Below are 22,885 nucleotides of genomic sequence, written 5' to 3' on the forward strand. Positions count from 1 at the left end.
CTACTGTAGCTCAAATTGCTGAGTAGTCAAAAGCACCTACAATGGGCACATGAGGATCAGAACTGGACCACACAGCAGTGGAAAAAGGTGGCCTGCTCTGATGAATCACATTTCTTTTACATCATGTGAATGGCCCGGTGCATGTGTGTCGCTTACCTGGGGAAGAGATTGCACCAGGATGGGAAGATGGCAAGCCAGCAGAGGCAGTATGATGCATTTGGGCAATGTTCTGCTCGGAAACCTTGGATCCTGCCATTCATGTGGATGTTACTTTGACATATACCACCTACCAAAACATTGTTGCTGACCAAGCACACCCCTTCATGGAAATGGTATTCCCTGATGGCAATGGCCTCTCAACAGGATCATGTGCCCTGCCACATCGCAAAAATGGTTTGAGGAACACTACAACAAGTTTGAGGTGTTGACTTGGCCTCCAAATTCCCCAGATCTCAATCCAATCGAGCATCTGTAGAATGTGCTGGAAAATAAGTCCAATCCATGGAGGCCCCACCTCACAACTTACAGGATCTGCTACTGATGGCTTGGTGTTTTGGCTGCATTAGGCGGGTGGCCATAATTTTATGTCTGATCGGTGTAGTCTTTTTAGTGGTAATTGTATGTATATATGAGCTTATTGGGTTATGCTTGTGCCATAAAGTTTCAGGGAAACCGGGCTTCCCGTAATTTAAAAACTGAAGTGAGAAGTATTAATGTATTCTGTTATCAGTCTGGGATTGGTGGGTGTTGTATTCAATCATAACCTGGGAGTGCATTGGTTATCAATTTTTGGCACTAAGTCCAGGATGAAGTGGGTGCAGATTGCAGCTCTTGCAAATAGTGAAGTTTCTTGCATATGATTAAAATAAGTCCATATGCAGTTATTGCCTATCAGAGCATTCTGATCTGAAGAAACTGCATAGGTAGCTGAAGCTGCATGCAATTCTGGACTTTTCCTGTAAAATGTGGCTCCTTATTAGTTACGGGCTGCACACCATATTGAATTACCCCAGACTGTAAAATAAACAAATATGCATATATTTAATAAAAGCAAAGTTTTTAAAAAATGCCTTTCATTTGTTCTCTAGGTGGGTTATACAATTCGATTTGAAGATTGCACAAGTCCAGAGACTGTCATCAAATATATGACAGACGGTATGCTGCTAAGAGAGTGTCTTATTGACCCGGATTTGACCCAGTATGCCATTATCATGCTTGATGAAGCACATGAAAGGACCATCCACACAGATGTTCTGTTTGGGCTTTTAAAAAAGGTATATTCAATGATTCTGTGCTACTTACTGTATATGGAAAACGCTGGTGTTTGCTGTTCCCATTCTACTTCCTTGTATGTTATATTGCTTGTTTGGCAATATGAACCCCGTGATTTAAAAAAATTGCTTTAAGAGTACCAGACACTAAGTGCTGTACTAATGTAGATGTTTGGGCATGGAACCACAACTCAGACACAGGTGTGCAGTTGCCTGCACAGTACCAAATGCCTTCTCAGTAGCCTTTATGTTCCTGACTTGGCTGTGTGTATGCAAGTTGTCTCACACAGCTTAACACCCTGCTTTAGCCTCTCACTTTGTAACTTAAATGTTTTAGTGAACAGTCTAAAGGAGTGATCACTAAGGTAATGGAGACTTGTGAATGTCTTGCCTACAGCAGACTGCCATTCATTATCCATTAATATGGCAGTCAAATTGCAAAGTGTGATTGACCGCACAATTTGATCTTTTCTCCTACCTGGAGCAGTTGAACCTGTTTCTTATGAGGAGTTAAAGGTAGCGCACAATATATTGTATTTTTGGTCAACTGTATTGTTTTGTGCTGTATTGGATTGATTTTCTTCCAGGTACCTTCACATAGCTCTAGCTTTCTTTTAGAGATTTGTTATTTAAATGCCAACTAATGTCCCATGATTGTGATGGCACCCTCACTGCCCAAAGTGCCTATACCCTAGGTGAGATCAGTAACGGAAGTCTCCGGGGTTCTGGAGTCTGGTGCTCTAGGAACATGCTGGAGCTGTGTGCACCTGTGCTTACATTTAGTAACGTGCCCAATTACTAATAGTAGTTTTACCACATGTGCCCAATTACTAACAATCCTTTTTGCTACAAGTTTTCTTAAAGTGTATTTCCACTTTTGCAGTTAACCTTCACAAAACCCCTCTATGTTAATGTATTTCTATTCACACAGCATACTGAAAAGTAACTTTAAAAAAAAAATCTTACCTTTTTTAGATGTTTAGTTAGAGCAGACGATGGCTGATTCCAGGATTTTCTCAAACCTTTCACAGTGATCTCTCCATATAAAATAGGTGTTATCCCAATTTGGCTACGAAATTGAAAATACACTTTAACATATACATTATAAGGAGGTAGTTCGCGGCACTCTTGGCTTTTAAAAAAAATAGAGTAAGGTAAAATACTAATTAACATTTGTTCTTTTTGAGACGGTGCAAAAACGTCCGGATATGAAACTTATTGTTACGTCAGCAACACTGGATGCCGTGAAGTTCTCCCAGTATTTCTATGAGGCTCCGATTTTCACCATCCCTGGTCGAACATACCCTGTAGAGATTCTTTACACTAAAGAACCTGAGACCGACTACCTGGATGCCAGTCTTATCACAGTGATGCAGATACATCTCACAGAGCCACCAGGTTTGTATTATTGTAACATGCAGTGTTTGATGCTTGATTTATTGTTTGAAATACTTGACTCCAACTCCAAAACTTTTTTCGGTTTTAGGCCTTGTTCACACCAAATGCGGAGCAGATCCATTCGGGTCTCTGCACACGCAGTGCAGTGGGCTTTGCCGCGTTCCGGGCCGTTTTTTGTAAAAACTGCTCTGCTCTGCACCTGCTCCGCACTTGGTGTGAAACTGGCCTTAGATTAGGTGTTTCTTGCCATCTCTTTACACCCTGTCCTTTTACTGTGATGCTCTTTTTCTTGATTTATATAGTACAGGACACAGGTAATTCATAGATTGCTGGGTAATATGCAGTTATCAGGTGATTGGACACTGGCCAGAGCTGTGACTCCATGAAATCCTCAGTGTTTTGTCAGTGTCCTTAGGTCATTAACATGTTTTTTTTCTCTCTCATGAGAGAATGTGTTTAGTCTTACCTTACGATGTCTTAAATCATGTTTCTTCGACTGCACACAGCCACCTCGGCACAGGTGCAGTTTTCGGATTGGCATTCCAAGGCAAGATCTTCGCGGGCTGTTCCTAGATCCTGTAAGGACAACAACAGACGATGCGGGGCCGGCCTGTAATGTTGCTTTCAGCACTGGATCCTGTGTGGGCACCCACCTTGGCACATTTGTGCAGCGTGTTGCGTTAGCTGCAGGGTGCTATACACGTCCAGGGCAGTGGCGTATCCGCATTGGTGTGACCCCGTTCCTGAAGATCCCCTCCTGGAAGAGGGGATTTATGCATGCGAAGTGAGGAAACCCATGGTGCGAGTGGGGGTCTCCCCTCTCCTGTCCTCATGGATGGTCGTGCATTGTCTGGTGGGTGACTCCGTAACCCCCATCCCCGCCCCCCCGGGCTGGCCCTTTTAGTTCTTTGAGAAATTGCTGTACTCTGTTCGGAGAGGTTTTTCTGACCCCCCCATGTCCCCTCCGTGTGGCTCATGCAAAAAAAACCGCATTTGCAGCCTCCTGGAGCCAGAAAATGTGTCTGCTGCTATGGCTCTGTTGGGTTACTCAGCAGCCATATTGGGGCTCCCTAGGCTGCCCGAGAATACTCAGTTCAGGCTGGGGTGGCTATCTTGCTAATCCGTGCGCGATCTGCTAGTTCGGGCTTGCCCATTTAAGGATTCTGCATCCGGTGGCCATCTTGGAAGGGGGCATGGGCTCTAATCACATGCTGTAGCCACATCTTTTTTGGAATCCATTTCCATCGGTGAGCATTAAATGTTTTTGAGGAGCAATGACCACTGTGATCACTACGGGGACACTTATTTAACCCTTGGTGCTGGTATTGTAAGTACCCAATGCAGGCTTAAAACTTAAAGGCCTGGGGCACAGGGATTGCTATCTTTGCAGCTGCTAGGACAGGGGAGTACAAATTGCTTGTGTCCTGTACTGTATGATCAAGAAAGCAGAATTTTTGACTCACCAGTAACATCCATTTCTCTGAGTATGGTACAGGACACAGCTTCCTCCCCTCTATATCCTCTATTGCTTGCTAAAAAACTGAGGCTTTCCTGAAGTGGGAGGGGTTATATGAAGTCACAGGCTAAATGACAGGCTATATGAGGTCCTAGCATTTCTTTTTGCCACACTGACCTGTGTATGCCTGTAGCACTCGCCTACTCCCATCACTCACACTGTTTACATGCGGTAAACCACAACCAGCTCCCCACAGCAAGGCTTGGGGTCTGTCTCTCTTGCTCCTTCCTTACAGTAACTCAGTCACAGAAGGTCATTTAAACACCCCTGCAGCTGGCCTATGAGTACCTGTTGGTATATTCTCACATCACATACTGTCAATATGGCAGATCATAACCGCTACAGTCATCTACTCCCTGCAATGTTACTCCTGTAGGACATAACTCATGGGTACAGAATATGGTATTTCATGACAGAAAATAAACCCCACTTCATACTGTCAAATCTGTCCCTGTCTATGCATAGACTAGCAAATCTCCACACAGTTCTGGCGCAACTCCTCCTTTCTCTGTGTCATAGCCTTTGTATCAGAAAAGGAAAGATTTCAGAGTTTGAAGTTAAAGGACATTTCCACCTTTTGTAAGCGATTTGAGAATTTTGTAGAGGTGCAGGGGGGATGTATATGTGTGTGCATTCTCAGGAGTCACAGGGGTGTTTGTCATACTTTATTTAATAGACTCTTTTTCACATGCCAGAGACCCAGAAATTCAAAAATGCCCTCCACAGGATCCTTAATCCATCTCTCAAAGAATGTTTGGTGTCACCAGAGAAGTGCAGGGTCACCAGGTATGTTGCTAAAGAAATCAGTTATATTTTGTTCTGAGCGATTACTGGAGACAAAATATAACTAATTTCTTTAGCAATCATTGAGAGTCCTCCAACTGTAGTCACATCTCCTGGTCACTCTGCACTGCCCAGGAACCACTATGAATATTAATTATGCACGTGCACGAGAGAAGCAAAGCATTGTGGTAAAAGGAGTTTTATTCACCCCCCTACACTGTAGTTTTCTCTGTGCAAAGCAGCCTGGCAGCCATTTACAAAAACATGTGGAACCTGAGAGGACAACTGAAAGAAAAGTATGTTTTTGTGTTTATATCCAGGATCTGCATATGCCGGCATCATCTGTACATTGCTGGCATATGTTTCTTTAAAAATGCCCCCGCAAAGGTGGAAATGTCCTTTAAATCTGTTTAGAGTTCCCAGAGCGAAAGAACGCTTTTGTCCTATTCTCAATCTGTTACGCCATACCATCATTCAAGTGCTCAAATTCTGCATGGAATCTACCAGGTCAGTCAATTTCCTTCCTATATCCGGGGGAATTTTCTGGCCTGTGTGGGTATCAATAGGGCTGCACCCAATTAATCAATAATGAGAATAGTTGACAACTATATTAATTATCGAATAGTTGGTTGGATTCCCGTAGCTCTCTCCTCCACGCTGTGAGCAGGGCACAGCAAGCAGCTGTTATCTCTATGGTATAGACTCGATGGACTTGTCTTTTTTTTTTTTTTTCTTCAACCTGATTAACTATGTAACTATGTCACTCCCTGGCTGAAGCTATTCAATTGCCATGTGCTTACAATACAATTATTTAAAACAACTAATTATAAAAAGTGTGGAAAAAAGTAATTTTTGGTTTCAGCCTGACAAATTCTGCTGCAGGAGGTGCGTTGCAGTGCCATTTTATTTCATTTCAATGGCACCCCAAATGTACCTCCCTCCCACAGTGTGATCGCCTGCACTGGAACGCACAATACCAAAATGCTGAGCGTTCCAGTGCAGTGCGATTGCAAAAAATTGTGCATGCAGTTTTATTCTGAAGTAAACTTTGTGTAACACTGGATTTGTGTATTTTAAATTAAGAATGGTTAATATGATTGTTTTTTATCCGATATTTAATCCAGTAACCAAAAAAAATATTCGTCCAACTTATCGATTATGAAAATAATCATTAGTTGTAGATTTCAAGGATGCCTACTTTCATATACCCATATACAGCACATCAATCCTACCTGCATTTTTCTGTGGACATCCAACATTACCAGTTTTTTTTGTCCTTTCAATTGGTTTGTGAACTGCACCTAGAGTCTTCACCAAGGTGCTGGCTTCTGTGCTTGTGCTGCTTCGGTCACAGGGCATTCCCATAGTGGGATACCTGGACAACCTACTGAGTGAACAGTCAGCGCAGACCTAATCAGTCAATGTCCAACAGACTGTTCAAACTCTACATAGGTTTGGTTGGATCCTCAACCTCCAGAAGTCGATGCTGGAGACGACTCATCGCTTAGATTATCTGGGGCTCCTTCTAGATCCTGCTTAATTCAGCATTTTTCTTCTGCCTGGAGTTCACTTATCCTTTTTTGCCCCCTTATTTGACCTAAACTAGTCCATCCTCCCCCTTCCTAGATGCACACTTTCCTGGATCCTATAGCCGTGGCCTCTGGTGATAGCTTACATGCTGAGCTGAAACACCACACCTGTTTTATCCTGTTCAGTAGATCCTTTTAGACGTTTATGGGGTTGACTCCCACGTATCTTCGGCCTGGGGACATGCCCCATATAAGTTGTAATTGCATTTATGCATAAATGTACCAATTTTTTCAAAACTGTACAACTAGTCTTTTTTTTTTAAATGTAATTATAAGAAAAAAAACACATTTGTCTTTTTTTGTTTTTTTTTTTCCTTCTGCATAGGTGATATCTTGGTTTTCCTAACTGGTCAGGAAGAAATTGACACAGCCTGTGAAATCTTGTATGAAAGAATGAAGTCTCTTGGTCCTGATGTGCCTGAATTGATCATTCTTCCAGTGTATTCTGCTTTGCCCAGTGAGATGCAGACAAGAATCTTCGATCCAGCACCTCCAGGAAGCAGAAAGGTACTTTGCATTCGGGGAATAGAGCATAAAAGCTAAATCCAAAAGGTGGACATGCTTGCCTGTCGGTCATGCAGTCACATCTTTGGACCGAGTCCCAAATAGTTGTAGAGATTTGGTAGGGTCTAAGACTCTTTTCACACTGCTTTCACAAAGATGTCCCATAGATCGATAGATCCCCGCATTTATAGAAAAAAAGAGCTCCTCATTGTATAGTAAGTCAAGACCATTTATTTAAGAAAAGTTTAAATACTCTTTTTTCTATAAATGCGGGGATCTATCGATCTATGGGACATCTTTGTGAAAGCATCTAAAGAAGACGCTGGGCATCGTGGTCTATCAGTGAGCTTCCTGGTTATCAATTTACAGCCATCTTATTGTGGTGAGTGCGCACGCTTGAGGGGGTGACTGCGTTGCACATTTCACATATTGGATATATTTCTTACATATTGATAAATCTATATTTTCACTTATGGATTATGGACTGATCACTTTGGATACGATATAAATTAGTGGCATTTAAAGGTTTATGCTTAATGGAATATACATTTTATGAGATAATTTATTCACTTTTAAGATTTTTATAATTTTTATGATTATACATTTTTTTGCATATAAAAGCAAAATGTTTGTTTTTTATTTATTAAATTTGCACCTGGATTATATGCACAATTGGCTGATATTGATTGAATAATTTATAAATCACCATTATAATTCATAAATCACCATTAGAATAGACCTATCTAATTAGCTGCCAATTGGGCCCCTAGCGCTGCACATTCACTAATATTTATAGCTGGACCAAGTTGTCTATAGTGCAGCAGCTTTTCATATTTAGTTTCTTTTAGGATTACCCCTAAGCGCAGAATTGAAAAAAAAGTCTATCTTTGACCCAGTGCATGTACCCCGAACTCTAAAGATTATCATATTTTCTTTTTTTTTTTTAGGTTGTTATTGCAACTAATATTGCGGAGACATCACTAACCATTGATGGGATCTACTATGTGGTGGACCCTGGCTTTGTGAAGCAGAAAGTTTACAACTCCAAAACTGGCATTGATCAGCTGGTGGTTACGCCCATCTCACAGGTGAGTTAACGTGGAGAATTTTTTTTTGGTATTATGGACATTTTGTTTGTACTGTAACTAGCAATCATTTTATTTGTGAATTAATATACAATGTCCTAAAATACAGGGATAAAAATGTTGCTTCCATAGCACAAGCTGATGTTACATTTGTTGTTTTCTCATTAATGTTTATGACACCACCTTTTATTGGGATAAAGTGAGGAAGGCTTGGAAACTCCTTAGGTTTTTTTTTTTTTTTGGTGTCAGTTTTTTTTGGGTTCTTGGTTTTGGGGGAGGGGGGGGGAGTGCCTGAACGCCTGTCTTGGTGACGATTCTGACTGTGATAGAACATCCAAACGTTTACGATTGTCACCGAAAAGGGGCTTTTGCATCACTCTTTTGTTTGAGTCTACAAGGCAGGAAATGGAAATCTTTGCAACAGGATATCTAAAAATAGCATTTATCCTTTCCCTAGTCTATTCAGCATTAAAAAAAGTATTGCCTATTGATATTCTTTAATGGCTCCTGTAATAAAAGAAACCCATCTCACAATGAATGTAAACAAAGCAATTTGCTTTGTTTTCTACCTTCTATATAATTCTCAAACTGCTGCCCACTATCTTTCTTATATTTCTCTGCCTGCTGCTGGTGGAAGGAAGCAGAGGGATGTGACATTGCATAAGGGAAGATGCAGAGTGAGACTGGGAGGTGCTACATCAATCTCTGCAGCACTATGCACTGTCCTTTTTATCACAAAGCTCAGTGCCCTAATGTACACAGATGAAGGTGGAGGAAAGTGTATGACTTCCTCCATGACTGCTAAGCTATGCAGCGAGAACAGATCAAAGCTGAGGTCACACAGCTTCCAGGGTCCTGCTACCCCCACCTGCACATGGACCACACATACAGGTGAAACTCGAATAATTAGAATATTGTGCAAAAGTTCATTTATTTCACTAATGCAACTTAAAAGGTGAAACTAATATATGAGATAGACTCATTACATGCAAAGCAAGATAGTTCAAGCCGTGATTTGTCATAATTGTGATGATTATGGCTTACAGCTCATGAAAACCCCAAATCCACAATCTCAGAAAATTAGAATATTACATGCAATCAATAAAACAAGGATTGTACATAGAACAATATCGGACCTCTGAAAAGTATAAGCATGCATATGTACTCAGTACTTGGTTTGGGCCCCTTTTGCAGCAATTACTGCCTCAATGCGGCGTGGCATGGAAGCTATCTGCCTGTGGCACTACTGTGTTATGGAAGACCAGGATGCTTCAATAGCGGCCTTCATCTCTTCTGCATTGTTTGGTCTCATGTCTCTCATCTTTCTCTTGGCAATGCCCCATAGATTCTCTATGGGGTTCAGGTCAGGCGAGTTTAGGGGTTTTCATGAGCTGTAAGCCATAATCATCACAATTATGACAAATCACGGTTCGAACTATCTTGCTTTGCATGTAATGAGTATCTCATATATTAGTTTCACCTTTTTAAGTTGCATTAGTTAAATAAATGAACGTTTGCACGATATTCTAATTCGAGTTTCACCTGTATATGCTGCAACTGGAAATACTGGTCCTTACTTGTCCATTGAGGGACACAGAAAGTCGTTACCTTGTGGGTTATACTGCCATCTGTAGGAGGATTGGATGCTGACAAACAACCATGGGCTAGCCCCTTCCTACTACCAGCATGCCTTCGTTTTTGCTAGTGTCCTCAGGAGAGGGAAAGTGTTTTCTTTAGCTATGCTGTTCTTTGGAAGATTTTTTTTTTTTTTTTTACTACTGCAAATGGTAGGTTTACACTGGTCAGGCATAATATTATGACCACCCGCCTAATATTGAGGAGGTTGCCCTTGTGCCACCATACAGCATGACCCCTCACTTGCCAGTGCAGGAGACGTCTGTTGGCCTTCTGGTTCTAGGACATTTCAGAGGATTGGGTCCAGAACATTGTATCAAAAGGCTACAAACACATTTTGGTCGCCACCTCCCACTTCATACTGCCAAGCTTGCCAACATCCCAGCAAAGTTGGGCAGACCTTCATGCTGCTGTGACGCAGCTCCTCTTTCAAGGGGTCATAACCATTGTCCCAGAAAAGGAGAGGTTTCAGGATCTCTATTCAAACCTGATAACCATCCCCAAAACATAAGGGGCATCTGCCCCATTCTAGATCTAAAAGTTCTCAGCTGCTTCCTCCAGGTACAAACATTCTGCATGGAATCCACCCAGTCAGTCATCGCTTCCCTCCATCCAGGAATCCTATGGCCCCTGTGATCATCAAAGATGGCTACTTTTATGTCCTCAACTTCTCTGTGCATGAAAGCTACCTGCATTTTGCTGTGGGCATGCAACATTACCAAGTTGTTGCTCTGCACTTTGGGACTTTACCTTCATTGAATCCCGGGAATCAGGAAAATCTTTCCTTCTGATGGTTTGGAAGGATACCCACCTATTGAACTGGGGAGGAGTCACCCACTCGATACAAGGAACTTGGGGGTCAGAAAAACATCTCGCTATCAGTATTCTGGAGCTTCGGGTGATTCAGGTGTCCCTTCAAAGCTGGACCTCTTATCTGTGAGAACTACTTTTGGTCTGGGGAACACAATTTTTCATCTGGAGATCTACTTTTCAAATGACGAGCTCAATGAGATCTACCAACAAAAAAACACCTGCATTCAGGGGCGGGAAGGGGAGTGGTGGTGCATTGAAGTCAATGGCACTGCAGCCACGCCAAGCACTATTTTTGCAGATCACACTGGACCGGCATGCAGGCACTAACATGTCTGCGTTCCGGGTGCGGCAATTGCACTGCGGGCGGGGGGCGTGGCTGCGGTGCCATCAACTTCAATGCACCGCTACACCCCCAGCCCCTGAACGCAGGGAGCCAGCCGGCTTGTGTTCCAGTGCGTTCTAGAGGCTGAACACTCTGGAACGCAGACTTTGTGGTGTGAACTCTCTCTCTCTCTCTCTCTCTCTCTCTCTCTCCTGTTTCTTATTTATAAAAACTAAATCATACATTAAAACCGGTGTACAAATCCCAGGAGCTCTGTGTGCTCCATTATTCAAATGACAACTGCCTCCTAACTTTTGAATGTTTCTCTAGACTAGCCTTGGAGGTTGAAAAGTATCTGTGCTTGTACTTGTCCTTGTACCGAGTATGGTACTTGGTATTGGTGCATCCCTACTCCAGGTCCAAGAGTCCTCTAGCTATAGCAGTGGATGCTCTGGTGACTTGTTGAGATCATTTCAACCTGATGTACACCTTTCCGCTTCTGAAGCTCCTGCCTCATCTGCTTCACAGAATCAAGATGGGGCATTCTAGTGATACTCATTGCACCAAAATGGCCCAAACTGATGTGGTACTCGAACGTTGTCGGGCTCTTGGTATATTCTATGTGGACCCTTCCAGACCATCTGGATACTTTGTCCCAAGGGCCAGTTTACCCACCTGCTTCTTGGCTCTACTGGCCGAGAAGCAGGCAAAGGGGCCTATTGGGTTTTGTCATCCCTGTTCTCTTGAAAGCTAGGAAATTAACATTTTCCAAGTCTACCAAGTATTTTTTTTTTTTTCTTGCTGAAGGACAATAAAATTCCAAGTCTTGTCTGGATTAACGTTTACCAGTGCCAGGTGCCCCCAGTTAACCGGTTACCAATGGCTGTTTGCAGTGCTATTTACTAATGGTACTGATGTCTGCAGCCTGAAGTCCTTCTGTCCTCTGCTGCTAGAGTATCTCCCATAGTCCTCTTTGACTCTATCCAGTGTGATCCAAATTAACCCGGAGGTGTCAAAGTCTAATGCTACAATTATTAAATTAAGGAGTTCTGGCTCTTATTAATGCAGTATGGCTTTTACTCTGCACTACTGTGAAACTAGAGGATCAAATTTGGGTCATTTAAAACTCATAATGCCACAAAAAACATGTTTTCCGAACCTTTTCTCTATAAAGATTGGAAAAACCCTGATAAGTTTGCACCCGTCCCCCACTACCATCACCAAGTGCTTGTTAGTATTGTATCTGTTTTGTGAGAATTCTGTTCAGAAATGGTCCTTTTCCACTGAACGCATTTAATATACTGGTGGTGGATGTACTTGTTTTTAAGGACCCAACCAACAAGCAGTAGCCCATTTTAGAGCTCTGCTCTCACTGCCAGGTACCGTCTGACTGTTCTTAAATCCCTTACAATTCTAACCATAACTGCAGTTGAAACCCTGCTGTTAGAACGTGTGCGAAAGATGGCTGTAGCACACATTTTCGCTCTTGATAGTTTGTTTAAAGACTCATCTCTTTTATGTTCCTCATGTCAATGAATATGCGTAGGGCATTGGACTGTAAAACCTTTATGCAAATTTTTTTTATCTGCATGACCTCCAATCATCGATTAGTTGGCCAATTATATTTTCGATTAATCGGATAAAGAAAAAAAAATTACCTTCCTAATTTAAAATAAAATACGCAAATGGAATGTTACAAACAAAGTTTTACTTCAGAATAAAACTGCATGCACAATTTTTTGCAATCGCACTGCACCGGAACGCACGGCATTGAGGTACCACGTGTTCCAGTGCAGGGGATCACACTATGGGTGGGAGGCGCGGTTGGGGTGCCATTGAAATGAATGGCACTGCAACACACTTCCACAGCAGAATTTGTCAGGCCAAAACCGAAAATTACTTTTTGTTTCCACCTTTTTAAAAAAAATAAAAAATTTAATAATTCTATTGGAAGCACATGGCGCTTGAATAGCTTCAGACTGGGAATGACAGCTGCCAGTAGCAAGGTTCCGCAGACTGCAGACAAATATAAATACAGCAGGTAGTGGGCTGATTCAGTATCACCAACTAACTTATCAATAATGAGAATAGTTAGCAAATGTTCTCTTTATCGATTAATCAATTAGTTGGTTGCAGACCTTGTCCCAGGGCTACAAGCCCTCCCCCCTCCTTGTTTCCTTACTTCTAACCGTCCTGTGTCTTTGTACAGCATTTCATATCTTCATTGAGCTCTCTTCATTGAGCTCTCTCAGGTCTTCTGGATCAAGGTGTCATTGCCCCAGTCTGTGTGACAGAATGGTTCCAGGAGTTTAATTCCAACATGCTCGCTGTTCCCAACCTGAAAGGAAGGTATTAGGTTCAGATGGAACCAACTCATTGTTTGGCCTGAGCTGTGTCTAGGACTATAGCCAAATACTCCAGAATGTTCCTTCCAGGGGAGAAACTTCAGACTCTCCCGTCACAGATTTGAACTGTCCAGTCCAAGAGGTGCCCCACTATGCACTTTTATATGAGAATCCTAGCTCTGATGGTAGCCTCTTTTGAGGTAGTTTGGTTTGCCCAGTTTCATTCTGTCTCTTTGGAACAAATCAAACCACTCTCTTGACAGACCTATTCGTTTGTCACTGAGGACCAGGTTGTACATGGCTTGGAGGCAGAGGAATCCGGCTCTGGAGTCAAGGAAGTCTCTCCTTCTGTGTTTTAAGGATCCTCCTGATGGATTTCAGCCTGGAGAGGAGTCAGGAGAGGTAAAGACATTTGAAAACACAACTTTAATCATAACTCAATAAAAACCCAACAGAAATATTAACTCTTATCCACTCTGTCCAAATACATTTGTAATTAAGAGCTGATCATAAAATGGATTGTTTAAAACACTCTTATTTTCTGGTTGACAGGCACAAGCTAAACAACGTGCAGGCAGGGCAGGAAGAACAGGTCCTGGGAAGTGCTACAGACTTTACACTGAGCGGGCCTATCGTGATGAGATGCTTACTACCAATGTACCTGAGATCCAAAGAACAAATTTGGCTAGCACGGTGTTATCACTTAAGGTAAGACTTTGTAATCTGTATATGTCTTTGCGAGCATGGCTTTGTTGTATGCTTATGTAATATGTAGATCTAAATGTGATAGTGACATGTCCACGTATAGGGGCGAATTATAATGGAGAAGGAGATGTAACTATTCGTAGGACATTGCAGTAAATACTCCACATTATGCCTTCCTTCTACTTTTCATCCACAAAATGCAGAATGAGGTGTAGACTGCAGTGTCCTTTAGCTTGTTCTTTGCATAATGCCACAGAAAATGCTGAGTAATAGGGGGAAAGCCTGCTCACATAACCTGTCAGTCATGTTTGTTTGACAGGTTATGTGTTGTTTCCTCGGCCTCCCAATGTTTTGTAACATTGGTCAGATTTTATATTAGTCCTCTTCATGTGTATGCACTTCATCCATAAATACTTGAACATTATGGGGTCTATTAACCCCTTCATGACTGAGCTTGTTTTTAGTTTCTGTTCGTAAATGACTGACACACTTTTGACATTTTTGCTGTGTGATTCTTCCACGTCAGCAATATACTTTCTTACAAAGTGCACCCACACATATTATATATTGTTTTTTAGAGGACAGATAGGGCTACATATTTATATCACATATGTGTGTCTAACGCCTCACTTAGGACAAATAAAATATAAAAAAAGAGGAAAAAAAAGTTTAAAAAAACACTTTTTTCCCAGTTTTGATTTGTAGTATTTTTTTTACAACACCAGCACAGCTAAAAAAATGCAATAAATACATTCATTTATTTGTCCCTTATTTTATTTTTTTTTTTACACATTTATTTTTTTTTTACCCTTTTCACATTTTTTTTTTTTTTTACACTTTTCACTTTTTTTTAAACTTAAAAATTGTATTTTATTTATTTAATTATATCAAGCAGTCATTGTGAATTAATCTCACTGTTACTGCTTGATAAATTAATACATTTTTGGTTATTATCAGGCTGCTTCAAACTTCAGAACAGCCGATAATAAGTTAGTGACACTGATCCTGCAGCAGTTCAGGATTCAGCTGTCACTATAGGTTTTCTGATTGTTGCAACAACGATCAGCAAACTGAAACATTCTTCTTCCAGGAATAGATACATTGTAGGAATAGACACATTATGTATCCATGAAAGAAAAAAAGCCAGTATAGCTTGAGAGAGATATCTCTCTCGATCTATACGAGCTGTCAGAATGCCGGCAAAAGCTGGCATCTGTGTCCCTCTGCTTTGACTCTCAGACACCCGATATTAAGGTATCGGGTGTCTGAAAAAGGTTAACCCTTTCATTAATGAATGCCTCTGTAGTAATGGCATTCCATTAATGAATGTTAAAAGCTGATTTTCAGCGGTTAACAGCCCTCTAAAGCAGCAAATAACTCGTCACGTACAGTGTACGTGACAAGTCATTTGGTCCCTTTGTGGCTGGACGTACAGTGTACGTCTCCCGTCACAAAGGGGTTAATAAATGTTTTCACGCAAGAGTAAAACTTTCACTCACGATTCCCACATTTTTTTAATTGGATTGTATTTGAAAATGTGTGAATCTTGTGTGAAAATAATTAGGCTAGGTACACACCTAACTTTTGAGGTGCATTGCAGTAATGTATGCATGTTAATTTATGTGTTGTGTGCTTTGTTAGGCAGCCTATTCAAAGTGAATGGGTTGGCAATGCACCTCAGTGGCCCATAAATCCAGGCTTGCACCTTTTTTGACAATGCACAGTTTCACCTTTAGTGTGCTGCAAGTGATCTACATCAGCAAGGTGCGTTTGGGTGGCATTCAGAATGCTTGCTTCCCTGCAACACAATAAACAGACCCCTAAGTGCCAGTAGTGAACTATTAGGGAATTCTGCAATGCTGCGCAGTGGGTGCTGGGCTGTTCACGTTTCTCTGCATTGCAGGAGCTTGTGCTCTGGTGTCCCAAAAGAGGTGCACACTACAATTATAAAAGAGAAAAGCCTGCCATGCAGTTATTCTCTTTCTTTCATAGTCAGTCAGAGTGAAAAAAAAAAGATACCCGTCTTAACATAAACACACGTCGGGTGTGCCTAGATATGAAAACGACAAACGCGCTACACATGTTGGGTATTGCCGCGCACGCTGGAGTGAGAGCAATAATTCTAGGGCCAGTATTTTTGGATATCTCTAAACTGATGACCTGTGGGGACTTTTAAAGCGTCGTCTATGGACTTTTTGGGGTACTGAATTTTGTCCTGTTTCACAAATGCACGCAATTATTAACCTGGGCATGCTGGGTATCATTTACTTGTTGTAACCATCTTTTATATTTTATTAAACAAATGGGTATTTTATTGTGTTTTGGGGCATTTAAGTGCATTCTGTCACTAAATTTTGGGGTTTGATAAGTTGTGCTAATATGGTGCAACATAAAAATTTGCAACTGCCACCATTTTATTCTATATGGTCTTGGCTTTCAGAAAATATATAATGTTTGGGGGTTTCAAGTAATTTTCAGGCCTAAATGTGGAATATAACATGGGTGCAAAAAATGGTGGTGGGGGGGGGGGGCCTCAGTCATGAAGGGGTTAATATACCTATAAGAACTCAATATCCAGTAATATTCTGTGCATTAGGAATACATCCAGATTTTCTTTTTAAACAATTAACTGAGCTGTACTTGCTGTACTTGCTTCATGCTACTTTTGTGCTCCCATTTACATTTTGGCAAAGAGCAGCAATTCTCAGGCGATCAAAAGCCCATAGGCAGAGGTCCTCAATTTTTCTTGTCTCCTGTGGGCTTCATTACACGGGTAGGGGTTCATTTTGAAATTTCCAATTTTCTGGAATGCTAGTAGATTAATATTTAAATTTCCATGCTGTTAACTCTGCCATGAGACTTATTTTTCCAGTTGCGCCTTCAATTTGCAAGATTCAAAGGTCGGGAATAAAACCTTTTGCAAACTAGTTTTTTTGTGTAGGTTTGTTTGTTGAGCTTTGTTATCCCACAGCTGTTTCTTAGTTTGTCTCTTGCAAGTCTAAAATTAATCCTAGTCTGTCTTTATTTTAAGGCTATGGGAATAAATGATTTGTTGTCTTTCGACTTCATGGATGCCCCACCTATGGAGACTCTCATCACAGCTATGGAACAGTTATATACACTTGGAGCACTAGATGATGAAGGCCTACTTACACGATTAGGGCGAAGAGTAAGTGTTTCTCAGTGGTAATTTTGTACAATGTTCCCTCACATCTGTCCTTTTTCAAATGCTGTTGTGTGGCCTGAAAAAAGGGTGTTCTAAAAAGACTTTTAAAATGCACATAAATGAAAGCATTTTTGTGTATAATGGGCCAAAATACCTACAAATTGCTGCACAGTTCTAATCAGCAGCTACATAAATGTATTGGTTGAAAAAACTGTCAACATAGCAGGTTCTACTAGTTTAAGGGAAGAGTGGGCATACTTAATCCACTAATTACATTTATTGTTTAAACCATGAAAAGCTGTAGGAACATAATATTTTATGGGTGTAGCTTGATAATTGATATATTACTATGGCTTACAGCGGAACTAAGATCTTGTTTATGAAAATCTGGGGGGATTTTTATCAAAGCTATTGCGACTGTTTTAGCCTCTTAGATCATTTTTGCAGATGTGCACCTGTTTTGCTCGTGTTTTTTATGAAAGTTCACAACTGTTTACATCTGTGCTTGTTTTGGGGCTGTATGAAACTGGAGCATCACCTAACAAATCAATCGCTACGGAAGAAGTCCCCATGACCATTTCTTCAAGAAGCGACAGTTAAGGTTTTTGCCTGGAGTTACGAGTCGTCTTTCCTGGAGTCTATTTAATCAATTCCCCCCTATCTTTTGCTGTAAAAGCTCTTTCCCTGCCTGCTAACAACTTGTCTTCTAATTGTACACTGATAGCCACACAGGCACAGTTTAGTGTATATGCCTCTTGGCATGCCTCAATGCACATCCCTGCCCTGCCAGTCAAGATGGCCAAAGACTCTGAACCTGGAAGAGGACCGGGAAAAAATGTCAAGGGTGTGGCAAAGGGGAATTGGCCATATTGTATCGCTGGAAGTGGGCATTTTTTAAAGTAATTGTGCCATGATGTGCAGATTTGCTGCACATTCTTGCAAATTATGGCCCCCAAAGGATCCCAAAGACTTGGTTCTGCTTTTTAAAGCGAAATTTCAGCCAAAACATATTTTGTTTTGACTAGTGCCTGTAAGGGCTTTAGCCTCTGTCAGTTTTATTGCTGACATGTCCCTGTAGGGGAGGTTTCCACCTCACTTGCTCTCAGGACAGGAAAAAAAAAAAGTCAATTTTTAGTTTAGAACAGTCTTTTTATTCCTGTGCCTTACTGTCCCAGGGACAACCTCTACCCCTACTGTATTTCCTGTTCTGGGGTGACAGGAGGAGGAAGAGAAGGAAAATCTGCACTCTACAACATTTTAATAAATGGCTGGACTTAGACTTTAACCCTTTCGCTTATACCAACGTAAGGTACACGGCAGAACAGAATTGCTTCTAGCTGTCCAAGTCGGGGTGGCTTACATAGGCTGCATGTTCATTTCTGCAATAAATATGGTTGCTGAAGCCATTCATAACAAATGTCAACAAACCCACCCCCACCTGTAGCAGCAGAGGTAGTGGGGATCATAGGGGATGCAGAGAAGATCGCAGCCACACAGTGGGAGGATTCCGATATTTCCGGTGACTCCCATGTGCAGAAATCCGCTCATTCTTTACACTGCACAGCCCTTTCCAGCCATGTATATGAGGCCTTAAACACACAATGTGGTAATGCACATTACATGTGTTTGGTGCCCTGCGGTGCACCAACACCCTAAGGGCCCAGTCACAGCAGTGGTGAGCATAATGCACGCACGCAATGTCTCAGAAAATGGTGAACAATAAAAAAAAATACAAATTGCAAACATTATGTGGTCAAAAGTGGAGCCTTGGGGGCAAAAGGGTTCCAGGAACGTCACAAGGTTCACAAACTTTTCCTTTCAACTGTAAGTAATTGGTAATTCTGTCTTAGAGCATTTAACTGTGCTGCTTGAATTAAAAAGAAAAAGCAATTAATTGCCGTATTTTGCGCTCCATGAGGCGCACCGGACCATGGGACGCAGGGAGGTCCGGTGTGCCTTATGGAGCACTGAACAGACTGGAGCTTCTGTCATAGCTTCTGTGACAGAAGCTGCAGTTAGTGACCGCTGAGACAGGTGGCGCTGTGATTATGACGCCACGGTCTCAGTGATCACAGAGAGCAGATGAAGAACGTCCGTTCTTCGTCGGCTCTATGGTGATCTCGATCGCCGCTGCTCGGTTTTAATACGAGTAATCTGATTAGGTCACTCGTATTAAACGAGCAGTGGCTCCTACTATACATTTAGCTCTGCTTTAGCAGGACTAAATGTACAAAAAAAACTGCATGTCTTGGGCGATAGGGGTTCGCTCCATAAGACGCACACACATTTCCCCCCCCCCCCCCCCCCTTTTCTTTTTGGGGGGGGGGGGGGGGAGAGTGCGTCTTATGAAGCGAAAAATACGGTACCTACAACTGAAAGCTGAAAATGGGCTCTTCTGCTTTTTGTAGACCGTGATCCAAAGAACAATTATATTTTCCTTCTCATTACTTAAGCTTTCCTTTTCAGATGGCAGAATTCCCCCTGGAGCCCATGCTGTGTAAAATGCTCATCATGTCTGTACATCTTGGCTGCAGTGAAGAGATGCTGACCATTGTGTCTATGCTGTCTGTTCAGAATGTGTTCTACAGACCTAAGGTACAAAGCAAAACTTGGTGTTTAATCATGCACATAACACTGAAATTTTGGTGCAAACAGAAGCAAAGGTTTTTAAACTGGTATTAATACACTAATCTTAAAGAGGAACTTTACCCTTATCTTCAAAATAACAACAAAAGCACCTTTTGAAATGTTTAGTAATGACGATCTACAAACAGGTACTTTTAGATAATTGCAGGCTTTTTTTTCTTTGCATACCTTGTTTTTCTTTTCCTCTCCATTCTTCTTACAGTGGCCATTATTACTAAGGCCAGATTAATCCATCTCCCTTCCTGGAACTCTGGCGCATGTGACTAGGACATGTGACTATGTACATCAACTCAGGGGAGGAAAATGCCTTTCCCTGAGATCTCGTGAGATTTCCTGTCAATGCTCTGATGATGTAATCTTCCCAGGATGCAATGCTTGCGCACGATTACATCACTTGCCATGCCAAAGAGAACCAGGAAGTAGAAAACAAGAAATTGTAAGTAAAATGAGAATATATGTTTAATGAATGTAAGTTGATTTCATATCAGCATGGAGAGCTCCATCAAGATGTGATTTTTAGCCAAAGGGAGTAAAGGTTCACTTTAAAAGCAAATTTGTTGGCAGGCTATGGACATGCAAGTATTTATATTATACTGTATTTTAAAACAAGCCTTCACTGACCAATGTAGCTGCCGGCACCCTGGACTAAATGCTGAACTTTACAGCAGAAGCGCAAAAGCCCTTTCTGTCAGCATCTGAGCTCTCTCTCATGCCAGCAGTGACTCCGCAACCCTCTAGTTTGGGGGGTGGGGGGGTTATCAGATAATCTTTATTAACTTTGTTTTTAACATTTACAAAGTTTTTCTTATTTTGTAAACAAAATAATCCAAAAAGATTTAACACAGAAAAAAAAGAGGAACTAGCACAGGTTACACATAAAAAAGTAACCAGTGTGGTAAACTACAATATGCGAAAATCTTGTAGGAGAACGTAAGAATGGAGTATGAATATGTATGACTACAATTAAATAAATGACTAATATTCCATGAGTGAGACTAAGGAGGAGGCGAGGGAGGACCAAGAGAGAAAAAATGAGCGCTGCCTTAAAAATGGTCCAAAAAGTGGTTACATAAACGGCCACAGCATTTTTTAATACAAATATTTTTATTGCATCATAATAGTTTATTAATAGCAGTAGGCACACAACAATCACCCCCAAATAAAAACTATAATGTTGTCACCTTAAAAACACCACCGTTTGGCACAGTCGGTCATCTCCTTGTACTGTTATACAGCTGCTGCTGAAGTATTCCATTGCTAATATTCAAGTGCACAGGAGGATAAGGGTATAGCCAGTGTTCCCTCATCTTACCCCCCCCTTCACTCTTTTATCATTCCACTGTCTGAAGTACCATAGACAATTACATAAGTTTTTTGCATCATATCTAAAAAAAATAAAATCATCCTAATGACCAATTTAAAAAAAAAATAAACCCCTTTGTAAAAATGTTTTCTCTAAATTTGTTTTAATTCCATGGTCAAATTGCAACACAGCATCTTGTCTAATGCTTGAGGATGGCAGTAGAGTGATGTCAGCAACTGTTGGGAAATGGAGGGGATGAACAGTAATGCGTTCCCTGTGGAGCCGCATGAATAGAAGACAGCAAAGATAGCTACACTGCCTTTTAAAGGGCCAATCACTGATGGAGATTTGACTGTGAGGCTCATGCTTGGAGCCGCTGGCAATCGATTTAGAACAAGGCTGAGCAGAGGGTGTTGCCTTGATGCTGTTCACGCTGTGTATCGGCATGGGGTCCTATAGTTTTGGTTAGCAAGCTGACGGGCACAAACTGACCACATTAGCAGCAATCTGCTTCCCTGCTTGGCATGGCCTACATGCTTCAGTAAGAGATGGGAACTGGCAGTATCACCAAGTATTTGCTAGTAATTAAGAGTTCAATTGAAAAAGAAGGAAGTTGACAACATACTATATTAAAAAGTAAAGCATTTCAATATACAATTTAAGGGTTAGATGCATTTGAATTGCTCCAGAGATCTGTAAGGGTTTGTTTTAAGGCTCATTTAGTTGTTTAAGAATATTGAAATGTTTAAAAGATATCCAAAGCCAGGAACAAAAATTTTATATGTTGCAGCTTACCAGTCCTTAACCACTTGCTGACAAGGGGTTTAGACCCCCTTCCTGGCCAGGCCATTCAGCGCTGCGGTACTTTGACATTTATTCTGTCATGCAACGCTGCACTGAAATTAATTTTATATCATTTTTTTCCTAATATTTTTTTTTTTTGTTAACCTAACTTTATTGCTATCACAGAGGGGGCTAAGAAACCCGCCTATGCGACAGGTCCTCTTTATGGAGACATCAGGGGTCTCCAAGACCACTGTCACTTAGGACCCCCCTGAAGAAGCAGATGAAGCAGCTTCTCTCCAGCATCTGAAGCTGGAGAGTGACACGAGAATGTGGAAGTGATGTAATATACATCACTTCTGCATTCTGACACCGGAGAGGGGATTTCATCCCCTGTCGGAGAGGCACTATGCTGGTCCCGGGCTCGCACCAGTCACAGAGGAGCCCAGGAGCCGCGGAGGGGGGGCGCACATACCGGGACCTTATACAAGGGATCCGCCGGCTCTATAGCATTGCTAGCGTTTTTTACATTTCGTGTCTTTCCTGCTCGCGCACGAGTGGTCGGGACTAACAGGCCTTATATACATGGCATGTTACATCCAGGAAGCTCCCGGACAGCCGTTTTTACACAACGGCCGGCCGGGAGGTAGTTAAATTGGTCATGTACTTCTTGATTTTTGTTGAGTCCTGCTGAAATTTGAGCTGTTTGTGACACTGTGGACACCACTTCGTTCAGTAAAGGTCAATTTTTCAACCAATGTTATGGCTGAATTCATTTCCTTTTTTTCTGGCTAAGGACTTGTTCAGCAGGAACATGAACATACTTGTTGATTTTGCCAGAAGTGTCATGTCCTTGTCACTTCCTGTAAGCTAAATTGAAAGTACAAATAATCTTATCTGTCTTCTGCAAACTACCAGTTTCCCTCCACCCATGTAAATGAAGATGACTAGAGGAAGATCTCTTTGTAGTCTAAAATCAGGTGAACAGCCTGGGTGACCACCATGGCAGCCTCCATAGAGA

The 22,885-nt window shown here is 41.5% G+C and overlaps 1 protein-coding gene across 3 annotated transcripts in view; it reads left to right on the plus strand.

Moving 5' to 3' along the window:
- Positions 1–22,885, plus strand: part of DHX8 (DEAH-box helicase 8) — a 103,427-nt gene that overhangs the window by 64,361 nt on the left and 16,181 nt on the right. For all 3 annotated transcript variants that reach the window (XM_018572421.1, XM_018572419.1, XM_018572422.1), the window contains exons 14-20: positions 1,089–1,274; positions 2,459–2,669; positions 6,883–7,064; positions 8,009–8,149; positions 13,814–13,969; positions 16,998–17,135; positions 19,599–19,727. In XM_018572421.1, the coding sequence (XP_018427923.1) occupies positions 1,089–1,274; positions 2,459–2,669; positions 6,883–7,064; positions 8,009–8,149; positions 13,814–13,969; positions 16,998–17,135; positions 19,599–19,727 (1,143 nt within the window). The remainder of the gene's footprint in view (positions 1–1,088; positions 1,275–2,458; positions 2,670–6,882; positions 7,065–8,008; positions 8,150–13,813; positions 13,970–16,997; positions 17,136–19,598; positions 19,728–22,885) is intronic.

This window comes from Nanorana parkeri, unplaced genomic scaffold, assembly GCF_000935625.1.
Source record: "Nanorana parkeri isolate BGI_ZX_2015 unplaced genomic scaffold, ASM93562v1 scaffold2024, whole genome shotgun sequence".
Taxonomy (NCBI): domain Eukaryota; kingdom Metazoa; phylum Chordata; class Amphibia; order Anura; family Dicroglossidae; genus Nanorana; species Nanorana parkeri.